This window comes from Apium graveolens, chromosome 9 (assembly GCF_009905375.1).
Source record: "Apium graveolens cultivar Ventura chromosome 9, ASM990537v1, whole genome shotgun sequence".
In the NCBI taxonomy this organism is placed as follows: Eukaryota; Viridiplantae; Streptophyta; class Magnoliopsida; order Apiales; family Apiaceae; genus Apium; species Apium graveolens.
In genome coordinates this window covers 258,713,278-258,725,907 of record NC_133655.1, presented here as the reverse complement: position 1 = coordinate 258,725,907, position 12,630 = coordinate 258,713,278, and the positions used below count along the sequence as shown (strand labels likewise).

General features: G+C 34.3%; 1 protein-coding gene across 1 annotated transcript; it reads right to left on the bottom strand.

The window, feature by feature from the left end:
* Positions 1-997: 997 nt before the first annotated feature.
* LOC141686198 (adenylate isopentenyltransferase 3, chloroplastic-like) lies at positions 998-1,906 on the bottom strand. Its single transcript, XM_074491248.1, has one exon. It carries the CDS (start codon positions 1,904-1,906, stop codon positions 998-1,000), a length of 909 nt encoding a protein of 302 aa, XP_074347349.1.
* Between the last annotated feature and the right edge of the window lie 10,724 nt (positions 1,907-12,630).

The window sequence follows — 12,630 nt, the reverse complement described above, 5'->3', positions numbered from 1 at the left end:
GTAAAATTGACATTTATAAAAGAATGTGATTTTTTTTATGTCCATCAAGCTGAATTATTCAATTAGAACGGTCAATTTCAGGTTACCGGTGTCGGGTCATATTTTTAGGTCGAATTTTAGGTTCGACACTAACCCGACTCAGGAAAATTTTGATCCGCAAAATTTTGACACTAAACCGACCCGTTAATTAAACGGGTCACCCGACCCAACCCGCTAATTCATTTATTCGACAATCATTTTATCTACTAATGATATAGTTATTTAAATTATTTAATAAATTTAATTGATTATTATATTTATCAAACCATTAAACTTGATAATTTTTTAAATTGTGTAGTATATTGAACAAAATATATTTTAAGTTTAAAATACTATTTTTGTGTTACAAAATTATTCATGTCGTAATACTTAATTATAATTCATGTATACATTTCGTTCAAAATATAAAAAAAATAATCAAAAAATGATTTAATAGTTATAAGTTTATGTTTAAATGATCAATGATATTAGTAGTTTATTATATATATGGTTGTAAATTCGGAGATCGGGTCTAGTCGGTTGACGTACCGATTAGAGATTAATTAGCAAATCAGGGATTAGTCGGAAGGATTAATCGGAAGGATTAATCGGAATATATATTTAATATTAATTTTTGAATATTATAAAAAATACACACATGTATACAAAAAGACAAATAATAATCGGGTATAATTATATGTTAATAAGTTTTAATACTTTATTTTTATTAAAATTATAAACAATAAAAATGAAAAATAAAAAACATATTAATGTAGAGGTCGTGAAGCTAGCAATGTATTAAACAAAATTAGATTGCGAAAGAAAAACGTTTTGGTTGAGATGGTGCAGTTTTAGAGAGCCCTGATTGCATATAATTCCTCTCGTCTTTTATTACAAAAAATTAAAATAAAGGGAAGGTTGCACAAAGAAATTTAGTTGAGATGGTGCAGTGTTCGAGAGCCATGACTCGCAGCATTATCTAATTATTGAGAAACTGATTGATGATCTCCATGCTTGGCCTCAAAACCAGCTCCTCCCATGCCTTACTGGACTTCTTGCCACGCTTTGGGAATACGTTGGTTGCGTCAAGCCTGTGAATGTTCCATCCATTGTCATTTTTCAGAGCTAGAATCTTCTCTACTTGGCGACGAGCCAATTTGCAAGAGTTGATCCTCATTTCATCTAAAGCTTCTTTCAGCAGCCTTGCTCGAGTTTCGTCATCTGCAGATGCCTCCACTCGAAAGTAATGATCAAGTTCTCGTCCGCCAATGGTTCTCAGCACCCCCTTTGAATAATCAGCATTTGGTTTGAACATTTTTCTACCCTCCTCAACCAATCCCTTCTCGACCATCTGATCAACACGATGCGAAAGGACTTGACAGAGCACAGACATTGAAACATCAACCCAAAGATAACAGCATTCATACTTGGACCGAAATCCATAAATTTCATCCTCAATGAGAGCTTTGATGTAACTATTCGAGCATCCAGCAATGATGGGAAGACGACGTCGAGCTACAATGTCATCCATTTTATCGTTAACCATGTAACAAAAATCAGCGTGCGTGAAATCTGCATGGGAAGGTAGTATTCCAATGAGATAGTGCGGTACATCATTCATCTCTTCCTCAGTAATCTTGTTTGCGGCTATGTCTAATCCTTCATAAACTTGCATTTTGTCAGAACTAATGATCTCTCCGTTAAATCGAGTAGCGAGATCAACAGAGAGTTTGGTCTTGCCTGTACCAGTCGCTCCCATAACAAACACAACCTTCTCTTTTGGTTTCGATGTTGTCCGAGAATTGGGCAATGGCAAACCCAAGCTGGTGGCTCGGATGTGGACTGATGGATGAGTTTGTGTGCCAATAAGCATGGACATCATCGCCATATTTCTGCACGTAATTGGATAATTGAAACAGGTTATAGCAAACGAGTTTTTTTTAAATCACTACTGGCACATGAATTGAGCATAAGAAAAAAATGGGCAATTTCGTAACATGAAAATTATGAGTTTGATTTGACAATTTCCATACATAAACACTAAAGTATATTAAATAAATAAATATTAAAACAAATTTATTAAAAATATATGGATATATATCTTAAAATAATAGTTTACATATGATTTTTATAAAAGATAAATACAAAATATATTCAAATTTAAATTTCCCAGATACTTGCCCACACTTAATTCTATTTGACTTTTTTTGATAAGACTCACTCGTAAAAGTTTAATATTTAAATAATTTCTTATTTTATTTTTAATTTAAAATTACAGGCAACACCACACAAAACGTACACGAAATAAAAAAATATGCATGAACATGACGAAATGAAATGAATCTTAACGGGTCGATTGACTTTAGGTTAAGCATGGCTACTACTCTACGAAAAAATAATAAATTTATGATACAAAATACGAAAATACACGAAACCCAAATGAATTAACGTTTATATGAAAAAAAAGGTGTAAAAAACGAACCAAGACAACTTATAATAAGTCAATATAAAACTAAACAATCAAAACAAAGAACAATGAAGAAAATTAGTTACAAAATTAACAGACATACCTGCAAACTTGGCTTGGGACAACGTTTTGTTACTCCAAATTATTTGTTGCTCTTTAGAAAGGTTTATTTCTGATGACCAAGATGAGTATTTATATGCTCTTCTCTATTTGTTGTAAACATGCCATGTATATTGAATGAATCTTTCAAGATATCTTTAAGAAATGAAATATTTTATTCACCAATCGATAGGATTACATTTATTTTTTTCGTAATCTTGGAATCCCCAGATAATATTTGTGGTCTTGTGATTGTATTCATATGATCATTATTTATCTTTCTGAATTTTAAAAATATCCATGGGCATCTAATTGGTATATCTATCAAATTTATTTAATATTTAGTAGCATTGATTTTCGAATTTAAATTTTAGAAATAAACACACAAATTTGGGGTTCAAATCTAGTTATCTCCGTATTAAATTTAAACTTAAGAGAAATTATTAAAAATATTTGTTTTATTTTTTTTGCGTTTTTTCTTTTTTCCCAAAATATTTATAAAATACGATTTGCAACCAAAAGAACCAGAACCAGAAGCAACTTTTTTCGTGTTTTATTGATATACAATTTAGGTTACTTTGTTTTACATTCGAGATTGCACTTAATTGCAAAATCGTATTATTTAGAAAAATTAAAAAATATATTTTTACAAATTAATTTAAAAATTCGTACTTTTGAAAACATTATAAAATTAATTGTTTTTCTGAAATACATTATAAAATTAATTATACTTACAACTATCATTATACGTATGGAATTTCGTAATGTGATTCGAAGTGCAGACCAAACTTTTACAGATCATTAATAATGTTATTATATATTTTTTAAATAATTAGCTCTTAAGATAGTAAATTGTATATGAAATGATTACTAAATTTAAATGTATAAAAAGAAGGTTATAAGATAAGTATTAATAATACGTACATATAAAACATATTATTATGACGCATCATGTAAACATTGAAAAAATGATGCACATCAACGAAATTATAAAATTTAATTTATAAGCGCAAAACTAATTGATAAATCTTATTTTAAAAACTTAATTGATAAATCTTAGAAGTCACCTGAGTTTTTGGTTTAACGATTGAAAATAAATAGTACTCTTCAAATTTTAATCCAATCAATTAACATTTGAACCCAATAATCCCAAATTTGTAAATTTAGAGGTTATATTCAATTGGGATTTTAAAGAATTTTTTTGGATTTGGAGAATCCGAGGATATTCAATTTGAATTATAAAAAATTCTTTAAAATTTGATGGTATTCAATTGGGATTGAAAAAAGTCTTTTAAAATCTGTGGTATTCAGTTTAGATTTTAAAATGTTCATTAGAATCTGGTGGTATTCAATTTGAATTTTAAAAAAATCCATTTAAATCTGGTGGTATTCAAAAGTCCATGGATTTTTTTTATTATTTTATAAAATTGTATATTTTGGTGAATTTGCTGGTGTATATTATGTTTTCAAAATTTTAGCAAAATCAAAAAGATTTTGATGGATTTGTAGAAATCACTATTCAAATCAGCAATACTCTACGAGATTTATTCAACAACTCCGTTAAAATTCGCTACAATTAAAATCAGCCAAAATCAGAAATAATCATTCAAAATCAATGAATTGATATAAATCCTCTAAGAAGGCTCACACTACTAATTTTATGGATGCTCTCAAAGGTACTCTCAACGGCTCTTCAATTTTTTCAAATGGAGGCAGGAAGCAGTCAACTCAGGACAAGGATTTCGATGCAAAGAGGAAGGAGAGGTCTTCTACTAAAGCTGGGTCGTCGAGGGCAAACTACGAGGATGGTGAGCAAATTCTTAGAGACTTTGTTTGGGCGCATAAAGATTTAGTGGATCCAAAAATCAGTGAGAACTTCTTCAGAGGCAAAAAATAAGCAATTACGGAAGTTTTGAATCAAATTCATTGGAGGAGTCTGCGTGCTCGGGGAGGTTTGGATTGGATGGAGAAAATGAAGGTTCCAGTTGCTCATAAGGATATCTCGGATGTTGAGAATGTTGTCCGGACTTATGTTCAAGTATTGGCTCCTAATATGGAGCAAGCGCAGTTAGAGCAGGGTGGAAAATGGCAATTAGTTCAGGGTAAGAGGAATAAGCAAAAAGGGGATTCTAAGGAGTATTTCACTATTTTTCTTTACAATATTCCAGATAATCTTGAATCAAAGGCTATTTGGGACAGCTTTAAGTCAGCGGGTAAGATATTGGATATAATTTTACCCAGGAAAAGAGATAGGAAAGGCAAGAGGATTGGTTTTGTGAAGACCTCTTCTGAATTGGAAGTTGGCACAATAATATTAAATGTTAAAGAGTAAGGGGGGTTTGTTCTAAGATTAGAATGAGTATTAATAGTAAGTTTCAAGGCTCTAACGATGGCATAAGGAAGAGGATGTTAAATTCTTGGGGTAAAGATAAACTTACTGGGCTTCGGGATCTTACAGCTAGGAGTGCTGAGTTTAGCGATAAACAGAAGATGAGTAATAGTCCAGATAAGCTGAAGGGGGATGATAGTTTAGGAGTTGAAATGTTTGAGTATATTGAAGCGGTGGTGGACAAGGAGGTTGAGGAAGGGATTTTCTCTACTAAGGTTGCTTTTGCTAAAGTGGATGAATCAGCATGGTCTTTGCAGTCAAAAATTCAGGCAGAAGGTATCCTTCAGGTAAATGTAATTGGTTAAACACTCGAAAGTTCTTATTAGCCAATTTGGGTGAAAAGAGTTGGGAGGATTTGGGAGATAAGATCTTCAAAAAATGGTTTAGCTACCTTAGGAATTTTAAGGATAAGGATTTGATAATGCCTAGAACGGTTTGGCTACAATCCTCGGGTATTCCTATGAATGCTTGGGTTGAGGAGAATCTAAAAGGGTACACAAAGTGGATGGGTGACTGGGTTATGTGGTCCTGTCAAAAAGATGGGGATAGTGAATTTTTTGACCCAATCATATGTGTTTCTACAACTAGACAGGAACAGATTATTGAGAAAATGAATATCTTAGTTTCTGGCAAAACTTTTCCTGTGAAGTTTGAGGAAATTGTGGATCTGAATGTCTTGAAGGGGAAAATTGAGCCTATGTGTGTATTCAGTGTTGGTTTTAATTCTGTTATGCAGGAGGAGAGTGTGCAGCATGTCTCTAATCTTAAGGAGTCTGTCAGTTTGGAGGATAATGTCAAGAGTGTTGATGTCTCATTAACAAGTAATGGAAGTAAGCAAATGGATAAGGCTGAATTAGTCATAAGCAACTATCTTCAAAATCAATTTGTAGGTCCTCTGGTGACTTATAAGGACAAGGATGTTGGAGATAAGGCCTCTGATTCTCAGTCTATAGAGGCAACTTCTCTTGAGGAACATAAAAAAGTGGAGGACCCTAAAGATCTAGTTGTCCTTAATTATAGGAGGAGCCAGGAGCAGAGTTCTTCATCCCCAATTTATGAAAGGGAGAGTAATAAATCTGTTAGTAGGGAGACTGAAGGAACTTTGGTTGACTCTCATAAGACATTATGCAATGGTCTTGTTAAACTGAAAGTCAAAGGAGCTGGTAGGCCTAGAAAGGGTAGTAGTAAGGTCAGAAATCCTTTTGACTTTAAGCTCAAATATGGACTAGGGTGCAGTAGTAAATCTTCCAGAAGAAAGAGGCTTGGTTCTTACTTTATCTCTAATCCAAAATTAGATGTTATTAAGGAAAAGGTTGATTGTGAGGTTGAGGAGGCTGCTAAGGACATCATTGATTGTGCAGAGCTATTAGGGTTGCAACTGGTTGGTGATAAGGAGAGTGTTTTAGGAAATGTGGTAGATAAATTGAAGAAGGGTGATTTATAATTTTTGGACATCCTTTGAGTAGGGGCTTGAAATTTTTGAATTCAAATATCTATGGATAATACAAAAGTAATCTCTTGGAATTGTAGGGGTATCAGTAATAATTTAACTAGGAGGTTGATAAAGGATTTAATCAACCAGGAAAAGGTTAATATCTTGTGCTTGCAGGAAACTAAAAGTTTGGATTGGAACAAATTCTGGGAAAACTCAATTTGGTCCAGTGATCAGGTGGGTTGGTTAGTTCAGAACTCAGAAGGGCTTTCAGGAGGTCTGCTAATGGCTTGGGATGAAATATATGTTCAGAGTTTGGGAATGGCTTCCTGTAGAAATTGGCAGTGGGTGCAGTTTCAAATTCAATCTTCTAAGATCATATTTCATGTTATCAATGTCTATGGTCCTCTGAGCATGCATGGTAAAAGACAACTTTGGAAGGAGCTATCTGATATAATTTCCTTGGTAAATAATGAGATGGTATGTTTAGTGGGGGACTTCAACAGTATTAAAAGTAATAATGAGAGTGCTAATTGCAGCTACAGAAGATTGGATGTGCAGGGGTTTGATTCTTTTATTAAAAGTAATAATATGTGTGATGTAGGATTGATTAATGACTCATTTACTTGGTTTGATCCATAAGGCAAGTGCAGTAGATTGGATAGATATCTGTTAAATGATCTCTGATTCTCAGATGGACTTTGGGAGGTCAGGGCTCTGCATAGATTGCTTTCTGATCATAAACCATTGGTTTTATACTTCAAAAAATATAAAGGTGGTTTAGTTCCTTTCAAGGCTTTTAATTGGTGGTTAAAGGATGAAAGAATAAGAGATGACATGAATAAATTTTGGAGCCATTCCCAACAATTTGGATCAAGGGATAACATTCAAGTTATGCTCAAGAAATTTAAATTAGGATTGAAGAAGTGGAGTCAGGGAGCCAAGGATAATTTGGATTTGGAATTGATGCATTAAAGTCCAAAATAGTTTATTTGGATAGGAATCATATCTTTGGGAGTGAATTAGTGGACTGCAACACAAAGCTCGCTTCGTGCCTAATAGCAAGAGACTCAATGCTAAGGCAAAAGGCTAGAGCTCTTTGGTGTGCTGAAGGAGACAGAAACACAAAGTTCTTCCATAAAGTCATACAGAGGAGAAGGTGTTCCAATAAGATTGACAAAATATCAGCAGGGGATGTTTGGCTTGTTAAGCAGGAGGAAATTCAAAAGGCTTTCTACAGTTACTTTAAAGGTATTTATAATAAAGGGCAAATGAAGTTTTTTCAAATAAATTCCTTGTTGAGTAAGAAACTAAGTGATGTAGAAGCTAGTCAGTTGGAAAGGGAGTTTTGCATAGAAGAATTGGAATTTATTTTGAAGACTTTTAACAGTGATAAGGCTCCTGATCCTGATGGGATTAATATGAGGTACATTAAAGAATTTTGGTTGTATCTGAAAGACAAAATTCTGGAAGGGGTCACCCTTTTTTCTAGTTCTGGAGTGCTTCCTCCAGGTTGTAACTCCTCTTTCATAGCACTTGTTCCTAAATTAAGGAATCCAATCTTATTGAAGGACTTCAGGCCAATCAGTCTAATTAATAGTGTTACCAAATTGCTTACTAAGGTGTTGGCATTAAGGCTTAGTAAGTATCTTGATAAACTAATCGATGTTAGTCAGTGTGGTTTTGTTAAGGGCAAACAAGCTTCAGAGAGCATAATGGTAGTCAATGAGGTATTTCATACTATGAAGTCTTCCAAGGGCCATGGTTTGATTTTAAAGCTGGATTTTGAGAAAGCTTTTGATAGTGTTAATTGGAATTTTCTGCTGAAAACCATGGAATGTTTGGGCTTTGGTAACAAGTGGATTGACTGGATGAAAGATTTTTTTAATACTATTAGAATATCTGTTTTGGTCAATGGTTGCCCCACTAAGGAATTCAGCATTTCTAATGGATTAAGGCAGGGGGGTCCTCTTTCTCCAATGTTGTTCAATTTGGCAGGAGAAGTCTTAAATCAAATGCTTATCAAAGCAACTGAACTGAGTATGATTAAGGGTTTTACATTCAGTAGAGGTAATGGGGTTATAACTCATTTGCAGTTTACAGATAATATAATTATATTCCTTGAAGGAAGTCTGAAGTATGTCAAAGGTGTTAAGAGAATCTTGCAATGCTTCCAGTTGTTATCTGGGTTAAAAATTAACTTTCAGAAGAGTAACTTATACTCTTTTCATTTACCAGAACAGGAGTTAAAACTGTTTGCAGATTTCCTGGGTTGTAAGGTGGGGAAGTGGCCTTTGATTTATTTGGGAAGTCAGATTGGTGTTAGTTCAAGAAAATTTGTGTTCTGGAAACCATTAGTTGAGAAATTCAAGTATAAACTAGCCAACTGGAAAAGAGATAGTCTCAATCAGGCTGGTAGACTGACTCTGATTAAGTCTACCTTGGATAGTTTGCCCATTTACTGGTTTTCTCTACATAAGGTCCCTATTAAAGTGTGTAATCTTTTGGAAAAAATAAGGAGGGATTTCTTTTGGGGGAATTTTGTTGAGGAGGGGGAGGTAAAGGTCAAAAAAATGCATCTTTTGGCCTGGGATAAAGTTTGTAAGCCTAAATATTTAGGTGACTTGTCTAAGCATTTGCAACAGAGGAATTTAATTTTACTGTGTAAGTGGTGGTTTAAATGGAATGCACAGAGACAACTTAAGTGGAATGTCTGGTTCAAAGAAAAATATGGTAAGTTATTTTGGAGCAAGCTTGATCACAGAAACTCTGTTAGATCTTGTTCAACAACTGTGAAGGATGTTTTGTCAGTAGTTGCTTCATTATCTGAGATGTGCTCCTTGGGGCCAGATTCTCTTAAGTGGGAGTTAGGTGATGGGGAGACAGCTTTATTTTGGGAAGATTTTTGGAGTCAAGACAAGCCTTTGTGTGAGAAGTTTAAGAAGCTTTATAGCTTATCTAAGTTAAAGTTTATGGATATTAGTACTTTTAAAGTGTCATGGGAATGCTATGATAAAGAAGGTGAGGTCTTCTGGTCAAGAAAACTCAGAAATTGGGAGTTAGAGAATCTAAAGGAACTGGATAAGATACTGAGTCTTGTGCAATTGAAAAGTGCGGCTGATACCTGAATTTGGATTCCTCTGGGTGATAGTTTCAACTATAAGGAAGCCTATAAACTTTTCTTTGGGCAACCAGTTCAAGCAGAGCCTTATTGGGAAGTTATATGGAGGAGTAAGGTACCAGAGAATGTGAAGTTATTTTTATGGAAACTTCAGTCTAAGGTTATTCCTACTAAGGTGTGGTTGGCATATAAAATTAGAGGTTTCAGTAAAAATACAATTTGTTCTTCGTGTAATTTGGAGGAAGAGTCATTAGAACATATGTTCTAGGATTGTGAGTTTGCTAAGAAGGTATGGGGGTTTGTTCTTAACTGGTGGGGAATTGTTAATAAAGCTTGTATGGCAAACTTGGAGAACATGTGGAGAACTAAGCTTCTTTTTCATAAGGAGAGCATTAAGCAAGTGTGGATCATGGTGATCAGTTCCACTGTATGGACAATGTGGCTTCATAGGAATGAAAGGATTTTCCAGAATGCTTCTAGTAGTTTAGAAAAGGTAATTTTTTTGGTACAACATAGGGCATTGGAATAGGGAGTGGCAAATGGTATGATAAGTTTGAATAGAAAGCAGTGGTGGATAATCAATCCTGTTGGGGTGATTACTGCAAGTGATTATGATTTTTGGTGGAGGATAATTTCTAATGGAGATCATGAGATTGTAACTTTTATAGATGGTAGCTTCATCTTGGAAAGGAAAGGATTAAGGGTTGCTGAAATTAGTGGAGTGGTTTATAATAAATTAGGGCATATTTTGTTCAATTTTGCTGGGCCTTCTCTAGCCACCAATGCTTTTGAAGTGGAATGATTTGCTCTAGAAACTCTACTCAATGTTGTTAGAGATAGCAATTGGCAAAAGGAAAAAATCTTGATATTATCAGATTGCAAGCAGCTAGTAATGCAATTGGACGTGAGTGAGATTCAGTATAAGTTGTGGAATGAGATGGTTCTTGATGTGCAAGTTAGGCATGTTATGAGGTCCAAAAATGAAGTTGCCAATTTTAATGCAAGGAGGGGTACGTATTTAAGCAGTCTGGAATTTTTTTGAGTATAAATTTAGAGGTTCATTCGGATTATTATTAATATGTAGTTATTTTGGGAGGGAATCTTTCATATCTCTGATTGTTTTAAAGTTATTAGGGGATTAGGCATTATTAGACAAGTTATATAGTGTCATTATGACATCTTGGGGAGGTGAAAAGATCCCATAAAGTGTCTGGGAAATCTAATAGTTTTCTTGGAAGCGTGTATCTAGAGTTTTTAGGGTCATAATGTGCTCTCAAGAGTCTCTTCACTGTTGTATAAATGCCACTCTTCTGGCACCCTTTGGGATCATTTGAGAGTGTTTTTCTGAGAGGAAATAGTTAGGGTTTTGAAGCAGTTGGCAATGGAGGTCGAGTTGGTTAACGTTAATGCAAGGTGGCGTATGCCTGAAAAGGGAGTTGTGAAATGCAATGTTCACATCTTCTTTTCTCAAGAACCACTTGCTAATGGGCGTCGTTCTGGGATTGGAGTTGTTTTTAGGAATAGAAGTGGGGTGATCTTGCACATGACTGCAGGGTCACTAGGTTTTGAAGATTCTGGGTTAAATGAGTTGCATGCTCTTCTGGAAGGGATGAAAAAGGCCTATTACAAGAAGTTCAAGAAGATTATTCTGGAAATAGATCATGAGGGGACTTTTTGGGAGCTTTTTAATTTCATGGAACTTGGTGCTAGGCTAGAGCATGCGCATGTTCTGTGGCAGCTTAATCAGAGAAAGGCTGATCGTAACTATCAGTGTGAATTAAGGTTGATAGATCAAGAAGCTAATGCAATGGCGGCTTACTTGTCTCAGTATGGTGCCCATCATTGGGATCGAATGGTCATTGTGGAGGAAGGTTTTGGCAGGATTGAGGAGCTGTGGTATCTTGATATGGGCCTGGGGAGTATTGAGCCTAGGTTTAGGGCTGTGAGACAAGGGGAGTTGGAGCTTTATGTTTTGGCTGAAGAAATTCTGGATCCTCGGGATGATGGGTTGCTTGCAGATGTAGGCAATGTTGCAGAGGAGGATGTTGAAGCTGGCCTTGAAGTTGCTCAGGGGGAGGCAGATGCTCTGGATGGTGAAGGGTTGTAGGTAGTGATTGGGCTTCTGGCTGGTCTGGCAGAGCATGAAGTTCCAAGTGATGCCCAGGATGATGAGGAGATGGAGCTCTGATGCAGCACTGCAGTTAGGAAGATGAAAAGTTGGAATGGTTCTTTTGGGCTTATTTATTCTAGTATTTTGTTATTTTACTTTATGTTTGGTTAATTAGTAGTTTATTTGGACTGATGTTAGTTTGGAAGTGATATTTGTTTGGGTTGGCCTGTTTAATGGGCTCGTAAGGATGATATGGGTTTGGCTCATTATTTCTAATATATGCTTCTGCTGTTCAAAAAAAAGATATAAATCCTCTAAAATCTGAATTGAATACACCCTCTTAATAAATTCAGTCCAATATTATTCGAGACTTTTCTCCAAAGTATGAGTAACATAAAGGGCTTCTTTGAAAAAAAATGATTTTAAAGTTATTTTCGCCAAAAACATATATTCTTTATTTTAAGTTCAAATATACGCTTTTTCAAACTTTTTTTACAAAAATATAATTTTAAAACTCAGACAACCAGATATAAAAAAATATGATTTTAATATTATATTTTACTACAATTTAGGGTTCGAATTTCTAGTGGAGTTGAGATCATGCAAAGAATCGAATTTGAGTTTTGATAATAAGTTCAAACTTAGTACTGCCTAATTCCAAAAAAAATCATAATGTTCTTGTTCTTCATCTCCGCTCAAAGTATCAGTCGAATATATACAGTAAGACTGTCTTCTAAAAAAAAAAATTAAACATGCAGGTGTTGATTCATAAGTATCTAAGGCAATCAGCAAACAAACGTATCTGTAACTATTGTCCTCTTTTTTCGTTGGCAAAATCCAGTTGATTTGTTATTTCCTTGCTAGGTGTTCTAAATTTTTTAAAAAATTCTTGAATAATTTCCAATTAAATTTTAAAAAGAAATTGGCCAATTAATTTTTAAAATCCGATTAATATTTATAAATTATTTTTGAATTATATATTTCCTAATAAATA